The sequence below is a fragment of the Cheilinus undulatus genome, linkage group 6, assembly GCF_018320785.1.
Source record: "Cheilinus undulatus linkage group 6, ASM1832078v1, whole genome shotgun sequence".
NCBI lineage: Eukaryota > Metazoa > Chordata > Actinopteri > Labriformes > Labridae > Cheilinus > Cheilinus undulatus.
In genome coordinates, this window is record NC_054870.1 from 47,791,246 (window position 1) to 47,810,115 (window position 18,870).

Below are 18,870 nucleotides of genomic sequence, written 5' to 3' on the forward strand. Positions count from 1 at the left end.
TAGTCTTGTAGTTAGTGACCCACAGTCTTTGCAAAATCTCAGTCTGAGACTAAAAACTCAACAGCTTGCAGACAAATTGTCTTTAGATGTGAGAGGGTCTCAGATGTCAGTCTTTATAACATCTTTTAAGTTTTAGCAAAGTCTTCTGGTGTAAGGCTGGCATAAGCTGCCTGAAGGCACCATTGGCTGGGTGGAGGATTGGCACAACCCCAGTTGTGCTCTGGATGTCCTTGCATATTGCCAGGAGCATGGGAAATAAACTGCTGAAATAATAACAATGCCCACACCTTTAGGGTGGAGTAAGGGGCGGATGGGGCAAGTAAGCACGACCCAGAGTACTGTCCAGGTGGGCAGATGTGTTGACATAAGCTCCTGGTAGTGCTGTGGATGTCCCAAGGGTCTGAAAACCACCGGTGGTCCGCAGACGTATTACCAGGATGAAAAGGCTTGACCTTAGCTGCTGAGCAACACGTGTCGGTGCATCAGCCCCATGATGAATCCTCAGTGCTTTATGTGCCCAAAACTTCTGCACGACTGTATTTGTTTAATGTGGCTTAAAATAAGTAAATATAAGATATTTATGACAACAAATTGTGTTGTGCCATGAAGATGAATTTGTCATGCTAGCTAAGGTTTGAGCTCATTAAGCTTTTGCAAAACTTTAATTGAAGACAGATATCAAGAAGCCTTTGCTGTCTATCTATAAGTTACTATCAAAGCATGTTCAGATGTTCTGGGTTGAGCAGTCACAGATATAATGGAAGCCTAAAGAGGACATGCATCCAAACATTTTCATTTATTCTGTTATCCTGTGATGAAACTTTTGCTTTTTGGGTGCCTAAAAAGCAAAGTTTTGAAAAGGGGCTCCACAGTGTGAACTTTTTAAAAAGTTCCCTATTTCCACATTCTGAAAACTGCCAATCTGCATTTCCCCTGATCATGGTCTACACACATCCAGTCAGTAACCATGCATGAGTGTTGAGTTCTTTTGTTTATTATTATTGAATGGTGGCTGAAATTGCAGGAACTGTGGTATCTAATGAGGCAAAAAGGGGAGAAATACTATTGATTAATAATTCCAGGGATCAGATTTTCTGCACACGTCTCTGAAATATCCACAAGGGCCACATATGTGTGAAATATGCCATGGATGAATGCCAGATGTAGAGCAGGTTGGATGAAAAGGTGAGCCGGAGTCAGGTTGCTGTCTGGTATGAACAATAAAGGGTGTGGAGACAGTTGAGCAGCATAAATGAAACAGAGCCTGTTTAACCACACACCATACACACAGACACTGTCACACAAACTAGGAGGCACTTGTGAACGCTCAGAGAGTCTGACAGTCTTTTAAAAATGTCTGGCATTGCAGCTAAACTTCAGCACAACCGAGACAAACAACATGGGATCGGTACCAACTCTCATGCGGTGAAGTACCTGAACCAGGACTATGAGAGTCTGAAGAGGGACTGTCTTAGGAGAGGACGGCTGTTTGAGGACAACTGCTTCGATGCTGAGCCTTCATCCTTAGGCTTCAAAGAACTTGGACCAAGTTCCTACAAAGTTCGGGGAATCACCTGGAAAAGACCCGGGGTGGGTACAAGAGGAGGAGGGAAACAGCTGCTTTAACTTAAGGCTTGTGGCTGCAGATGATTTACATGAGCAAAAATAAAAGCCCTGGGCCATATTGGCCCAAAGATTTAAATGTCTGAATGAAGATTTGTAGACTTAAATGGCACAACACATACTTTTGATGCTGTTTGGTTGTTTAGGCTTGTTAGTGCTCATCCAAATACCAAAGTGTTTATCTTTAATCCAGATTTTATCATCCAGCATGTCAGTTCTTGTTAAAATGCAGAAAGAGTTTGTTTTTGGCCTCAAAAGATAGAAAAAATGCCAAGTGCATCTGTCTCTGCAGTACAGGAGACTGAAAATGAATTTGATTAAAGGCATTATGTTTGAAAGAAAAGCAGATAAAGAGCAACACTTTTAGGTAAAAATGTTTAGTTTTTGTGTTCTGCAAACATTATTGTCTAACTGAAGGAAGTCACAATATTTCAAGCCAGCAAAGAAGAGCATACATGAGGTAGATGCATCATTTAACTCAATTTTACTAATTTTCCCTCACAGAAATGTGTTTAAATTCAAAATGTATTGTCTAAGATGCAAACAGGATTAATGTTTTAAAAGATTATTTTTTAACCAAAAAGGCCAAGTTAATCAGAAGCTGTTTTCCTGCTGTGTGTCAAGACTAAAAGTGTAATATTTCCATAGCATATGCACCTAATTTCAAAACAAGTCCATATAATTGAGGGTGTGTACAAAACTGTGAGCCAAAAGAATGGTTGTGCACAAAGGATCGTGTTAATAAGGAGTGATGATCAAATACACATTTGGTTGAAAATGCACCCAAGGTCTATATTTGTCAGAGATTTTTCTGTATCATAATTGCAAACTGAGTTAGAAGTGCATTCCTGCATTGCATCAACATTAAAAGTGCTTTATTTTTTACTGTATTTACCTATAAATTCAAAACATTTCCGTCCAAGCATTTTAAAAAGGACTGATGGTGTTAAAGTGTTAATTAAGATGCAGGTCTCAAAATTGGTGCACTTTATTTTTTAAATTGCATTAATGGCATGCTACTTAGTGCTCCATAGTTGAGCTTTCATAGCAGGGCAGAAGCGGGACACTACTCACCGTAGTCTTCCTGCTCTAACAGTGATGGAAAATAAGGACAGCACTACTCTCCCGAATGTCTTATTTCACTTTAAAATTCTCAGACAGCTCATTTAACATGAATAAGTAAACTGCACATTGTGAATAAAATATGTCACTATTTACCAATCTCCTTAGCTATTTTGATTTACTTTTCTATCCATAGCAAGTTCTTAATTCTCTGGCTAACCAAATTTTGTAACCTACCAGAAGTTCCTTAACCTTGCAAAGCAGATGGATATGCCTGTTTCCTTGTTTCTCACTGGCGAATCCATCTTGCAAAACTGTCTGAACCGTTTGGGCCAGGTTACAAAGTGACAGGACCAATCAGCATCGAGGGGCAGTACTTTCGGGTGCAGCGGAGTCGTGACGTAAGCAAGCAGCAACAAGAGGCCAGTGCCATTATGACGTGTTTTGTTGCTCTGATTGGCCCGTAAAGATATGACAGAACATTCATCCAATCACCCTCCGAGTTTTTTTTCAAAGGCTCTGCCCTTTCACAAGTGCTCTATATTGAAGGTTTTCCAGATGAATGTGTGAAACAAATCTATCTGGCGTGTCGGGTTTGTCAGATAAAAGATAACCTAGAAAGCCAGATGAATTTGTTTCACACATCCATCTGGAAAACCTCTTATACACAGTGTTTGGGAAAGGGCAGAGGCTTTGAAATATGGAAGCTGTCGCGGATTGGCTTCAAGAGCAGTTTGAGTCTGCCTATTGTAAGCAGACGGCTGACGTCACACAGGGTTTGTCCAGTTCTTCCAGCAGTCTATGACTGTGACGTACGAGCCGGTGCTCTCTGTCAGGCTGGATGAATCCAGTGGGGTTTTTTTATTTTTGGAGTTACAGAGCCACAGAATCAAATCCTCTCTTTTTCTCTTTGCAGTGCAAAACAATTTGCAAATCTACGAATTTTAACAGTGTATGTGAATAAAATAACCTAACATGCCAGATGGATGTGTTTCACATAAAGGCAGAGGCTTTGAAAAATCCTCGGAGTGTGATTGGGTGAACGTTCTGTCACATCTCTACGGGCCAATCAGAGCAACAAAGCACATGACGTAGCTGCTAGCAAGCTGTGCGTGCACAGCTACTGAGGAATAACGCGAAATAAGGCAACTATAGACATGTAAGTACTCGACTTTCGTCATTTTCAAAAAGAAAACAACTCACTGCTGTTCTTTGTTCTTCTTTTAACGAAGAAATGTCATCAAGTTCTGATAAAACTGACTCTTTAGCAACATCCATGCTAATCTCTTCTTGCATAACTGCACCAGCTGTTGCTGCTGCTTGTTTACGTCACGACTCTGCTGCGCCTGAAAGTATTGCCCCTCAATGCTGATTGGTCCTGTCACTTTGTAACTTGGCCCAAACGGTTCAGACGGTTTTGCAAGATGGATTCACCAGTTGAAAAACAAGAAAAACGGGCGTATCCATCTGCTTTGCAAGGTTACGAATAAAATGCATTGCACTTAGTTTGCAAGGTTTAAGTGTGTGACCGAAAAATACATCCAAAACAATGGACTTGGTCTGCCAAGACCTTAAGGCCTGGTTTCGGACCACAACATTAAAGCAGGGCAGCACCTATTTTAATACTTAATCTAAAAGTCAGCATCATGAAATACATCCCTTTAATTCTATTTCATCCAAAAATAAACAATTGCTAAATATGCTTAAAAATTTGTAGAATGGCAATATGCCCTTTTAAACTAATCAAAGCTAAGTAATCTTGATTTACTATTGTCATTCAGCCATTAATCCCAATTTTAGAAAAGTGATGGTATGGTAGCCCAATTAGGACAAAATTTCACTCCTTTTCCCCCAAAGGAGAGTGTCTTAATAGTGATAAATATTTACAGTATATCAGAGTAATTTTATTTTATATCCATCTTCTTTAGTGTTAATAAAATAGGTAGCCCAAAATAGAGAGTTCACCTGAATAAGCAATAAAATTTTACTCACTTTCACTCTTTTTTCCTCCACAGCAATTGTGTTCAAATCCAAAATTTATAGCTGAAAATGCAACCAGGACTGATATTTGTCAAGGAGCACTTGGTGAGTCACTTTTTAATTTTTTTTTTCACTTGTTAAAATTTCAGCAGTTGTAGCATACTGTAGCTTTTTATGAATTCCCTATTAATCACATTCATATGCATTCTGATGGCACAATTAGATATTAATTGCTCTTTAAAAAGAAGACATTCATCTCCATCTACACCAGGGTTGTCCTATCTATGGCCCAGGGGACAAATGTATATTACACTCTGTAACATTTTGACAGGAAGAATTATTTTTACTTTTTTAATGGGACTAAATTGAGATGACAATCTAATCATATTGGCAACCAAAAAAAATTGCAATATTTTGATTTATAATGCCCTGAGGTCTACGACAGCAATTATCAGTACCAATGGCATTCCAGGGACAGAGCCAGTAATGACCAGGGCTGACTAGCACCCCCTGAAATCTGATTGCCACCCCCACAAATTCCTTAAGTGATTGGTTATTTGCCTTGTCAGACATAAAGTAGCATACCCAATCAATACGCACATCTTAACCTATTTTGATTTGTTTTACTAACTTGGATATCCTCAAGGTGAGGTATATGAAAGTGGCCCTACCCTCCTTACATATTTCTGTATCTTTCCCTCAGTTTGTCAAATTCTGACACCCCAGATCTACACCATTTGCATTCATGATTTTCATGCTTATCTTGGCCTGTCAGTGTTGACAGATCTGTTGCAGCTCTACACATAAACTTCTGCAGAACAATCTTGCAGATCTGGAGTCTTTTGCCTGTATTTTGTAACTCCACACCTATAAATACCATCCAAAACTCAGAGTAAATACCTTTGCACTGACATCAGCTGTCACTGTGTACACATCATCTCGACTACTCCCTCCCTGGCTGCCTCCACCCAGTCTGTGAGAATGCAAGCACATGTGGGATAGACGTTTGCAGCTAATTAACAAGGAGGGAAAAGACAATAGATGTGACATTACACAACTGAGAAGTGTGAAAAAGAAGGACCTCATGCTAAGTTTGTTTGAGAGATCTCTCAGGATTAAAGGATTAAATTCAACAACATGACTTCTCAAAGGGAAAGCTGTTTAGATTTTTACTGTATTCAGATTGACACAAATTTTAAAACTAATCCTTGGCAATTAAGTATGAGCTTATTGCTTTAAAGGAACCTTGGACTGCTTCAGATTGATTCAGATGTTAATTTAAAGTAAGCTCAACCTGGAATATAGTTGTTCTCATCATAACAGTATGTAGGTTAATAGCTCTATAAAGGACAAAACATTAAATATGGTGTATCATGGTGTTACGTTGTGTTGCATTACGTCACGGTGCATTACAGGGCATTGCGTTGTGGGACGTTGCATTGGAGGATGTTGTGTTACAAGACCTTGCGTTACGTGACATTGTGTAACGGGATGTTGCATTGCTTTATATTTATCATGTGTCACGTTGTGTAACGTTGCGTTACTGTGGGTTATGGTGTACAGTGGTACAGTGGGTTATGGTGGAGTGGGTTGCACTGGGTTACCGTTGTTATGTTACATTGCAATGCGTTATGTTGCATTGTATCACTCTACATTGTGTTGCATACTGTTGCATTATGCTACGTTAAGTTGCGGTGCTTTACATCATGTTATTTCACAGTATGTCACGTCGTGTTATGCCACATTAAGATTTTTCACATTATGTTACATTGAGTTGTGTTGCATTACCTTGTGTTTCGTTCCTTTGTCTTAAGTTGTGTGACATTGTGTTGCTTGACATTGCATTGAGCTGCGTTGCATGACTTCACGTTTCATGACGTTGCATTATGTGACAGGACGTTGCGTTACATGACGGGACGTTGCGGCACAGGACCTTGCTTTACAGATTGTTGTGTTATGGGACATTGTGTTACGGGATGTTCCTTTTCGAGGTGTTGCATTGCATTATGTTTTGTCATGTGTCATGTTGTGTTATGTTGCATTACAGTGGATTACAGTGGGTTGCTTTGGTTTACCAGGGTTATGTTACATTGAACTGCATTATAATGTGTTGTCACTCTATGTTGCATTGTGTACTATTGCATTACATTGTGTTGTTTTACATCATGTTATTATGTCACGTTGCATTTTGTCACATCATGATAGATATGTTACAGTAGGTTACGTGATGAAACAATTCATAACATTACAAAAGAAAATAACACGATATAAAAAGATGTAATACATTGTGGTTCAACACAATACAATATAATATGATACAGTATGACAGACATAATATGATGCAATATGACAATACATTACAATAAGATATAGTATTGTACTAAACACTAGGATGCATTACAGTGAAATTTGATACTGGGGTACATATTTTGACATAGGATACTGTAATATATATATATATATATATATATATTTTTTTTTTTTTTTCAAAAATTAATTTCTAAATCTTTCAATTAAATGATTATTTTTCTCCAATCTCGGGACACGTTTTTCACCAACCCAATTTCAACAAATGATCCTAACTAGAGGCTGTATATAAAAGAATGCATGGCTGTTCCTCCAAAGTGGAGCCAAAATATTTGAAGTGACTGCCTATAGTATAGGTTATGAGCTCAGTTTACTCCATGTTAACAGATGGGGCAAATTAATAAATTAAACAAAATGTCATTTAAGTTCTTCTCAAATGTAGTTCCTTTTTTAATGTTAATTACCAATTAAGACAGGAAATATCTTTAATTTTTAATTTGATGCTAGTCTAGCCAGTCCCACCAGGAGGATTTGGAGACATGCTACCAATTTTTTTATATAGAGTCACTGATCTAACCCAGCAAATAAAATCAGGCAGGTAACTTTATCTAACCTGGACGTTATCTGAGGATTTACACATTTGTTCCTTTTCTCTGACATTGTCACCTTGTCTTCAGGTGACTGCTGGCTCCTGGCAGCTATAGCATCCCTGACTCTCAACAAACAGGTTTTGTCACGTATCGTCCCTCATGACCAGAGCTTTGATGAAGACTACGCTGGAATCTTTCACTTTGAGGTGCAGTAAACGGACACAAACATCCTCCTCATTCCTTCAGAGCTGAAGCAGCACAAGCAGGTTTGTTTTTGACTAATTATGGCTTCTCCATCTCTCAGTTCTGGCAGTTTGGAGAGTGGGTGGATGTGGTGGTGGATGACCGCCTGCCAACCAAAGATGGAGAGCTGCTGTTTGTTCACTCAGAGAACTGCTCTGAGTTTTGGAGCGCCCTGCTTGAGAAGGCCTACGCCAAGTAATGACAGCACATCTCAATTTTAAGTTTCTCTTTTTCCAGTCTTCTCTTGTAAACTGCTTTTCTCTGCAGGGTAAATGGATGCTATGAGGCTCTATCTGGAGGCAGCACCACTGAGGGCTTTGAGGATTTCACCGGAGGCATCGCTGAGAGACACGACCTGAACAGGGCAGATCCACACCTCTTCCACATCATCTGCAAAGCCCTACAGAGAGGATCGCTCCTGGGATGCTCCATTGATGTTAGTTGGGGCTTTTTGTCTTTCTTTTATACAGTGTGGTTGGTATCTGGTCAGTTTCAATCCACTATCTTTTCCTTCTGCCTCCCAGATTACAAGCGCGTCTGACTCAGAAGCTGTCACATATCGTAAGCTGGTGAAGGGCCATGCATACTCAGTGACAGGAGCTGAGCAGGTGAGGAAATGCATAATATCATGGTTGTATCCACCTTGACATCACGCCATTGGTTTGTTGACTGCAATTTCAAGCCATGAGCTTGGCCTGTTAGCTGTTTTCATGTCACATGTGATTACAGTTGTATGAGAGGGTGCAACTGTAGAGACTAAAGCTGTTTTTTGTAAACAATGTAACTGTCAAATTTCCAATAAAATAAGGATCGCAAGGAATCCTGTTTCTTGCATAGGTCATCACAAATACACCTATGTTCCTAAGGGTAAAAAATCCCCCCAATAAAGACTGACGTAGAAATATTATGTTTTCATGTATCGTTCAAATGTTTTTATGAATACTACATTTTTGTAACCTGGCACGTCAGATGGATGTGTTTCACACATCCATTCCGCTGTTTTTCAGTGCAACAAATAGGCTATTCATTCCTTCGTCTCAGCTCTGATCAGCTGTTTGGGTCTATAGGCTTCAAAACAGACAAAAACAAGAACAAACCACAGTGGTAGTACTTATAGAACTGAATAGAAAAAAACGTAGAAAAAGCAGTACTTGACATCTTTCGTGTTTGTTAGGTGTGTTTCAGAGGAGGCAGGGAGCAGCTAATCAGAATTAGAAACCCATGGGGACAGGTGGAGTGGAACGGAGCCTGGAGTGACAAGTGAGTATTGAACATAAAGGTTAAAAAATGTGATTAAATATACCAATTTAAAGTCTATGTACAGAGCACTAAAGGTTGAGTACGGTTGGCCACAAACTAGATTATTTCAAGCCTGATTCTGGGTCCTATATGTCCCCAGCCTCCAACCATTAGGGCATGGTTGGTGGCGACAGATTATTTGTCCAAATAATCCTGTTAAATTAAGCCTTATGACCACCTTACACCTGACGACTGAGACAACGGAAGCGAGCAGCAACTTTAGCAAGACTCCAATGATTTTACTCGGACTTGGAATTTTGTCTGCGACTTTGAAATCAGAGGAAAAGTCGTTAGGTGTAAGGCCACCTTTACTCATTCTACTTGCACATTAAATTGCATGTGCCCACAGAATGGGAGAGGGGAGGAGCCGCCTTCTCCCACATCTAGCATTTCAATCGATTGTCAACAAATATGGCTGAGCTTGACTACATTTAGAAGGTTGCTGTTGCTGTGACAAAGTGGCAGACAGAAGCTTTTATAACTTAGCAGGCAATCTGACCTCCTCACTCACTTTCCTCCAAGGGAGCTCCCTTTTTTTTCCTGTGCCAGTGAAACAGGCGTGTTGTGTCATATAGCTCGGGATCCTCCAGTGACAAATGTAAAATACACCACTGGAGGATCTCTTTGCTGATTGGTTTGCGCAGCAAGTGATTCAATTGTTCAGATTTATCAGCTCTCGTGAATGAAGCAACAGTGCATTGAACGCGACACAAATTTGCGCAAATTACTCGCTCAATTCTCGTGGCTAATTCACAGCATTCGCGCTGCCTGAGGCGAACTCACATCTACTTGGTTCTTTACATTGACTTTTCATGTAATTAAACTATGCAAATGATTTTATTTGCGCCTGGTGAGGTATCTTTTTTCTGCCCAAAATATTAGACAATATTGACATAATCCATATTATCAATCAATCAATCTTTATTTGTTTAGCACTTGGACAAGTATAAATCTAAGGAAGACGTACTGAGAACACTATTTTATCCTGGACTTCTCAAACCCCCCAAAAACATCAAATAACAGATTTCTAAACCGAAAACTTAAAAAACAGAGCTGCTTCCAACCACCTTTTACAAATCGTTTTTTCTCGTTACACCTAGTGCATTCAGAATAACACCCAGCCTGACTGAATCGTCTTAACTATTGTTTGTATGGTGGTGTTAAGTGTAAGTGCCTCTGTTATTCACACAAACAAACACACCCAGTGGAAAGACTGGTAATTCCTGTGCTAATTAATTTGTCTCACTCACTCGGTTTGTGGTTTTGCTTTTGAAGAAGACAGCTTAGCATGTTTGTTTTTTATTATCTTGTTGGTTTTCTGGAATCAGAAGAGATCATAAGAGAACAAGAGAGCTAAAGCTTAAAAAGAACTCTGGGTGGCACACACCAAGTTATAAAATCTTTGCAGTTTGAACCTATTGCTAATTCACAAAACAGTACATAGACTGGTTTACCGGTGTTAATCTGGGGCGGGATTGTCTTCATGATGGTTGCAGACTGAAGCCTTTTATTAGTCAGACCCAAGTAGAACAGAGGACAGAGGTTAGCTGCAGGTAAACTGCATCAACCAGATAAATTGGTCCCAGACCTGAGTGCACTTGAGCCCAAAGTCGGGTCACTGTGAATCAAATGAAACATGCCCAGGCATAGAGCCCTGGCCCACTTGGGGGAGATGGTTTCAGGCGCGATTCAAGTGGACTCTGCCACGGTTCGGATGAGATGTGAATGCAACCGAGAATGGGACAGAGCGCAAAAACTGTTCACATTTATCCTCAATAAAAGGCGGAAATCATCAAAATCAAGTCAACAAACGGTCTGTTAAGATTCACGGTTCGAAACAACTTGGCCTAGTGTAAAGAGACCCTTAATCAATGTGCAAAAAAAAAAAAAAATAGATAAAAAAAAATTCAGAGTGATAAAACTAGAGAATGCATATCACCAGACTTCCCAGCAGAACAACAACTTTAATTTATTTTTATCTAGCTCTTCTGAGTGGAGATATGTGAGTGATGACGACCGAAAAAGGCTGACCAACCGTTGTGAGGATGGGGAGTTTTGGTAAAGTTTTCTTAATCTTTTTTTCTTCATGTACTTGTTTCCTTATGCTGACTTTTCTAATTTAACTACCACATCCTGTACGTTTTTGTTAATGATGTTGGTAATACCATCATAATACCATAGTAATTGTGTTTTATATGTCCACAGGATGTCATTTTCTGACTTCCTGCGCCAATATTCCCGCCTTGAGATCTGCAACCTCACACCTGATGCTCTCACAGATGAGTACACGAAATGGGCGGAGTCTGAATTTGAAGACACGTGGAGGAGAGGCTCATCAGCCGGTGGATGCAGAAACTACCCAAGTAGGAGCAGGATTAATCCTCTTGCCTTTTAATCAAGCACTTTTGAACGTGTATTAAAATCAACAAAGACTGCCTATATTGCTTTAATGCTAATCCTCGCCTCCCTAGATTCCTTCTGGACAAACCCCCAGTTTACCATTAAACTGGAAGAGCCAGACGATGACCCTGATGAAGGTGAGGAGGGCTGCACTTTCATCGTGGGCTTGATGCAGAAGAACCGGCGCCGGATGAGGAAAATGGGGCAGGACATGGAGACCATCGGATTTGCCATCTACGAGGTAGGCACACATTTAAAGGGAGATTTTGGTATTTTTTTAAGTCAGGTTGTATAGGGTATGAGGCAATAGAGCTCAACAGTGCCTGCACAATTTTTTGCAAACCTTTTTGGTAAAGGGTGCTATATGAATTATCCCACCTTCCTAACACAACAACAATATAAAATCACAGAACAGTTCATCTCAGCAGAGTATGCTATTAGCCAATGTCACTGCCTTCATTGAAAGTTAACAGCCAGCTATATGCTGTGTTTTTGTTCACTGTGAGGTAGATTTGCCAAATCAAATTCAAGGTCAGGGGGCAGGCTATCTGCTGGAGTTCTTGTCTATTTTTCACTTGAACAAGGCACAGCAGGAACAAACACCTTACCTGCTGTAGGTATGTTTTAATCCATAAATTGATGTATTTAATCCTTGATGATTAAAAGAAGCTGGCTGTGGCTTTGTGTCTCTCAAAGCAATGACCATGTAATCCTGTCTGTTAGCTTTGATGCTAAAGTATATCAAGATAAAAGCCTCTAATTCTAATCATCAGTGTTGACTTTTACTTTGAAGAGCAACATCAGGAAATGAAGTGTATCTTAACAAAAACATCTGCTGAACAGGAGAAAGATGTAACTTCATATGACGTGGATAATGAAACACTACGATTACCTGAAGAGTTAAATACTGGTTAAGAAAATGAAACTGAGACTTTTTAGCTCTAAACTTTCTGCCTGTCAGGACATAAATCCTCCATTCGGGTTGCAGCATTTCTTTTAAATCTTAGAGAATTGTATTTTTCATTAGTTGGCACGGCTACGATGTATTTAACCAATAAGTCCACGCCATCCTAGCAGATATCACTGCCTCATTTTTCATGACTTTGGAGCTTCATTTTATAAACCTACAGATGTTGTTTATGACTGAAATCTGACCTGGTGGTTCATAAGATAGTGGCCTGTCATTCAACAAACCTAAATTACAGGGTTTTTTTTTTTAACCACTTTACAGGCACTTTGAATTATCTATGCTTATATCATATAAAAGATTTATATCTTTTTGGGTTCCTTATGATAATAGTAAATGGATGCAGATTATGTGGAAATTTCTAAATGTCTGTCACAGCCATTGCTGTAATGATCTAATTAAGTTCATTCAGTTATAGGGTTGAAACTTGTGCAAGTCAAGAATGCTTTTTAATCTTCTGTTTTGACTTTTCTTTCTGTTTTTTTTTCCAGTTGCCCCAAGAGGTAAGTGTATTTCATTCTCCATTTTTTGTTCCAATCACAAAATGCAGGGCTCATAATGCGAGTAAAGAGCGCCCTCATGTGACCATCCTTTGCCATTTCCAGTACTCAGGCAAAAAGCAAGTGCACCTGAAGAGAAACTTCTTCTTGAGAAACTGTTCAAAAGCACGCTCTGAGACTTTCATCAACCTGAGAGAAGTTTGCAACCGCTTTGTCCTGCCCCCTGGAGAATACCTCATCATCCCGTCTACGTTTGAGCCCAACAAGAACGGAGACTTTTACATGAGGGTTTTCTCAGAGAAACAGGCTGATTTCCAGTATGTACCTTTAACAGATTTAGTTTCATAAATAAAAATATTGGCTTCAAAATGATCATCTAACTTTGAGTTTCTGCTGCCTTTAGAGAGATTGACGATCCTGTTGAGAGCCATGTTGAGGAGGTAAAATATATTCGGATTCATTTGATTTTATTTTGAAGATTATCACTACTTTTAATACTAAAATAGATTTATTTTCTTTAGATTGATATCGATGAAGATGACATCTGTGACAGATTCAAGAGACTGTTTGGACAGCTTGCTGGACATGTGAGTACCCCAAAGACTGAACTTCTTTAACTTAATGTCTAAAATCATCCTGTCTGCACTGCTTCTGTTTCTCCATAGGATGTGGAGATTTCAGCATTCGAGCTGCAGAGAATCCTCAACAGAGTGGTGACGAGGAGTAAGAGAAACTTTTTTAACACACGATCAACAAGTAAATTTATGCAGCTTACTCTCAGAGAAATCAAATTTTCTTCTTTTGCAGGAAGTGACATCAAAACCGACGGGTTTAGCCTGACAACATGCCGAAACATGGTCAACCTACTGGATGTATCCTTCCTTATGGCACCAGGTTAAGTCTGATTTAGGCTGGAAATAGATTTGGTGATATATGCAGATGCATTACAGCTCTTAAAGACAACCTGGTTAGTCAAATTCACCTTCCCCACATCTCAAATGTGGTATTTTCACTGCACAGAGACAAACATGTCTGACCAGCTGGGACAGATTAGTGCTGCTGTTCAAAAAGCTGTTTATTGTTGAAACAAGCAGGATAAAAGCTAAGGATGTTCCTTTGTGTCTATTTCTCCATTCATCTGAGTGCTCATGTACATTGCGTTTAACCGACTAGTCTAAAGAGAATAAAATACTTAGAAAACAGTCAAATTCATCTCTGGGTCACTGTGTTAGCCACTCTGTACAGAGTATATCAGGCTAGCAACACACCCGCTAACATTAGCAGTTAGCTTCGCCAGCCTTCACTCCTCTTTGCAGATTAACATCCAGCTGATAAGTGGCCTTTAAACTTTGGTTGAGTACTTATACGCAGTTCAACCCTCGACACCCTACATACATCTTTATTTTCATTTATTACATAAAAACGTTCATACTGCACTGTTCCTACTACATGCTAACTGTTAAGCTTCTTGTATTTACATCCAGTGAAGTGCAGCAGCTATTACCTGAAGCTACAGTGGCTTCTAGTGGTGGGAGGTTCATCACAGTTTAAAAGACCATAATAGACCAGGATTACAAGACTGTATACACAAAATTACAGGTAATTAGTCTAACTGTCTTGTAAATATTGTAATTTGATAAATGAAATTAACAGTTAAACCATGCACATCCCTATAATGCAATAACAACTAGCTAAAAAGGAGTTGACACGCTTTTTTGGGCTTAGGTAAAATGACAGTGAAGTGAAATATATCTTCATGACGTGTTTGATGTATCTTCAAGAAAAGAAAACTGTTAAGAAACGTGGATAAACTCAGTTGTCAGGAGAAAAGAGCAGCATGCTTTCTTAGCAGTTTTAGAAAGTCCTGTTAAAAACAGATTGTCGTATCTGATTGATTGTCCCAAAACTCCAATCAAAAACAAATGTGCCAGGTTTGAAAACGGACCTAACCGATTAGCCCGCCGCTGCCAAACTGTCAATTTCTGTCGATCAGAAAGCTCCAAAAAAGGATGTCACAGGCGTAGAATATCTGGTTCTTTCAAAATACAATGTCACAGTTTTTCTTGACATTCTCTCTAAAGAAAGATGGAAGTGGAAAGCTGGGACTGGTTGAGTTCAAAATCTTGTGGACAAAGATCGAGAAGTTTCTGGTGTGTTACTCACCAGTTTGCATTCACATTCATGCAGTAGTCCATTAGAAGGATGGAAACAGTAATATTAAATGTTTGTGCTCTCTGATAGGATATGTACAAAGACAAAGATGCAGACGGGAGCGGCTGTATGAGCGCCTCTGAGATGAGGATGGCTGTTGAGGATGCAGGTAAGAGTCTTTTTCAGAGCTTGTTTACCGTAAGACAAGAAGTTAATTGAACTCAAGTTTACATAACCTAGTACAGCGTTTAAGGCAGCAGGCTCATTTAAACCTGTGTATACAGACTCAGAGTATTAAATCAATCCTCTGGGCTAATTTAGGTCCTTCAGTGACCCCAGTCTCTTTTTATTTAACCTGGAGAAAAAAACGTATTGGGCTTGCCACACATGACCTCAACTGCTTAATCAAATATGTAGAAAAAAACACGTTAGGTTAGTCACTCAAATCAGCTGTGAGAATATTTTTCAATAATTATCACATGCAGTAACTAACTAACCAAAGCGGATAGATTCATCCCACAAAGCTCCAATTTGAAACAACTGAGCCCGGTCTGATAATAAACATGAGCAAATATCATTTATTAAGGAGAACAAGGTGATAGCTACAGGTGGGATTTAGTTGTACTGGAAGTCATTAGCAATGGCCGCTGCAGGTGTAGAAATTAGCTTGGATGTAGATATACTGTAGCAACAGTTTTACTGGAACTGGACTGCATTGCTTTATAAAAATCATCTTAAAGCGAAGACAACACTGAAAGCTTTTGACAGAAAATGTGTTTTTGCTCTTCTTTCATCCTGCTGTGGCATTAGTTTGTGATAGTTATGGGCAGGGTTTAGTATTACTGTGAACTGGTGTTCAGACGAATCCTGCGGCTACTTTGTGGGCGCCGCCATCTTGAACGGCTGCCATTACTGCAGTGAAAGTGCTGCATCTAATGCCACCTGCTGGTTGTGACAGCAGCAGAGTTGTTTGGAATACAAATTTTACAGAACCACAAGGGCACCCTAATCAGAAGGCTATGACTTCAGCTTTATTTTACTGATTAAACATAATTTCCCATGGCTAATATCTATGTCTGAAATAGAATAAAAATACTTAAAGGGATACTTCAACATTTTGGCAAATTCGCCCATTGCCATAATTCCTATAGTCTTAGTAATAGGTTTGTTTCCTTACTAACGGACATAACCTGCATTCAACAGCAACAACACAAACTTGAAAATGACTGAGAAAAGTCATTATTACAATTATTTGCATAAGATCACATAGAAAACACCATAAAGTGTGACCAGTAGAATATGCATTACATAGCCCCATGTAAGCTTCCAGTTAGCCCATGGCCCATTAGCCAACATTAGCTGCTAACAGCCAAACATCCTCCATAGAAAAAAACAACAAGTCGTTGTACCAAACCACTAACCAGCTGCAGAGTAATGTCAGACCGTGCTAAAACTCTGCATTTTAAATTAACTTGTTGCTTACCAATTGATGATATTGATGCTCATAAGCTGATGAATTCAGCTGCAATCACTGCTAACTTAGGACTTTAAAATCCAGTTATCCTGGTTCTCGGAGTAGTTGAAGAAAGAAATAAACGTCCACCGTTGATAGTTTAGTATTGTCTTCTTCTTGTTTATCTCTAGCTGAAGTTATGTCCTCACTGCTGTTAGCCTGGATAGCCCTGATGATGCTAACAAGCTCTGTGTAAACAAGTCTGGGCTCCCCTCCCAGCCAAAAATATCTGAGCCCTCCTGTGTGACTCGAATCCATTTTAAATACAGTCCCACTTTTTAGAGAATTACCCACAGGTAGATTTACCTGCACTTCAAAGTCCAGTACAACTTAATGCCTGAGTCCTGATGTTCCTGACTGAACTTAATTTGTAATAAAAACTCAGAGTTAACACTCTGTATTGTCAAAGAGAGGTGGATAACTGCTTTACTTTCTCACATGCGTAGAATCTAGAGAAGAGAGGGCTCGCCTAATTTTTTGGTGAGCCACACACATAGACAGGAAAATGCCAAGTAGAGAACAATATTTGCTTTGTTGAAGCAGATATTTATGTCCACATTGGTGGAATATAAAACTTAATCTACTAGTGAAGGTTTCTGTTTCCACACTGGTAGAATATGCCACCGGCAAGTTAAACACAATATGAGTTCACGACTGGTTTTGGCTTTGCAAAGTAACAGCATTCAAAGCAATCATTGCAGGAACTAACCTTGTTTGCTTTTAATGGAGCTTAGCATCAGCTCATGCAAAACATAGAATTCATACACCAGCTGTATCAAGGCAGAAGGTGTTATGTTTGTTTGATGTTTGAATTCCATGAATAAACAGGTTGATTTTTTTGTGTTTTTGCAGGTTTCTCTCTCAACAACCCTCTGCATCAGATCGTTGTCGCCCGCTACAGCGATTCAGACCTCAGCATCGATTTTGACAACTTTGTCTGCTGCCTGATCCGCTTAGAGTCTCTCTTCAGTGAGTTTTTTTTTAAACCTTCCTCCCATTTTTAAATTCTGACAGCCATGCAGAAATCATGGGGAGTGACGTTCAATTCTGTTAATCAGAAACCTTCAAGACACTGGACAAGGACGGCGAAGGTATGATAGAGCTGGGATTCATGGAGGTGAGAGACATTCGATGAAACTTGCACAGAAATTAAAGTTGCAGGCATGAATCTTACTGACTGTTTGTGTCTCCTTCTACAGTGGCTGAATCTGTCAATGTTGTAGACAAGCTCTGACCTCTCAAACTGAACAATCCAGACAGAATAGTTCTCATATCTGAATATTTGCTCTGGTTCATCATGAGTTTTGGTTTATATCTGGTGTGAAGATTAATTGATGGATGCTGATCTTATGGGAAAGTATTTGTGAGTTTGATTGTCTAAGAACATGAAGTTAAAATGGGCTACAAATAAAGATATCTGTACATTTATGTTATTGTGTTAATCATTCTCTTCTACTTTTTCAGTTTGTTTCATATTTCAAGCTTTCACTTCATTCATATCAAGGATTTTGGGTGAATACTAAGAGAGTTCCCGTTACACTGCATATCATAATGATGAAGGGTGGTTAGTGTCATTTTAAGGACTCAAGCAAAGAGAAATATGAGTCCCTTTTCCACTTACCTGAAAGCAGTCATAGAGAGTGAATGAAATACAACCCCACTTCCAAAAAAGTTAGGTCATTGTTAAAATGTAAAAACAGAATGCAATGATTTGCAAATCTCATAAAACCATATTTCATTCACAACAGTGGGGTTGCATTACTGCCTATGGCATGGGTAGCTTACACATCTGGAAAGGAACTATTAATGCTAAAAGTAGATAGAGGTTTTAAAGTTTATTGTTTATTGTGTATTGCTTTAAAATTTAAAGCAACAGATGCTCCCATCCAGAAAACGTCTCTTTCAGGGAAGGCCTAACATATTTAAGCTTGATGATGCTAAACCACATACAACAGCATGGCATCACAGTACAAGAGCCCAGGTGCCAGACTGGCCTGCTCACAGTCCAGATCTTTCACCAGTAGAAAACATTTGGAGCACCGTAAACGGAAAAATCCAGCAAAAAGACCCAGGTCTGTTGAGCAGTTACAATCCTACATCAGACAAGAATGGGACAGCATTCCTCTCCCAAAACTCCAGGAACTGGTCTCCTAATTTCCCAGATGTTTGCAGACTGTTGTTAAAAGAAAAGAGGATCCTACACAATGGTAAACATGGCCCTAATAGTTTCATGAA

The 18,870-nt window shown here is 39.3% G+C and overlaps 1 protein-coding gene across 2 annotated transcripts; it reads left to right on the top strand.

Moving 5' to 3' along the window:
- The first annotated feature begins 1,338 nt into the window (after positions 1-1,338).
- LOC121510929 (calpain-2 catalytic subunit-like) lies at positions 1,339-18,063 on the top strand. 2 transcript variants are annotated; one of them, XM_041789315.1, is made up of 21 exons: positions 1,339-1,590; positions 4,701-4,770; positions 7,650-7,768; positions 7,867-8,000; positions 8,073-8,241; positions 8,330-8,413; positions 8,980-9,065; positions 11,088-11,162; positions 11,310-11,467; positions 11,576-11,745; positions 12,963-12,974; positions 13,077-13,288; positions 13,375-13,411; positions 13,493-13,558; positions 13,637-13,694; positions 13,779-13,843; positions 15,053-15,121; positions 15,213-15,291; positions 17,488-17,604; positions 17,694-17,752; positions 17,835-18,063. In XM_041789315.1, exons 1-21 carry the CDS (start codon positions 1,354-1,356, stop codon positions 17,856-17,858), a joined length of 2,100 nt encoding a protein of 699 aa, XP_041645249.1. In that variant the 5' UTR covers positions 1,339-1,353; the 3' UTR covers positions 17,859-18,063. The 2 variants fall into 2 exon arrangements, with proteins under 2 accessions (XP_041645249.1, XP_041645248.1); XM_041789314.1 differs by lacking the exons at positions 15,053-15,121; positions 17,694-17,752; positions 17,835-18,063 and having other exon boundaries at positions 1,354-1,590; positions 13,779-13,865.
- Positions 18,064-18,870: the final 807 nt, after the last annotated feature.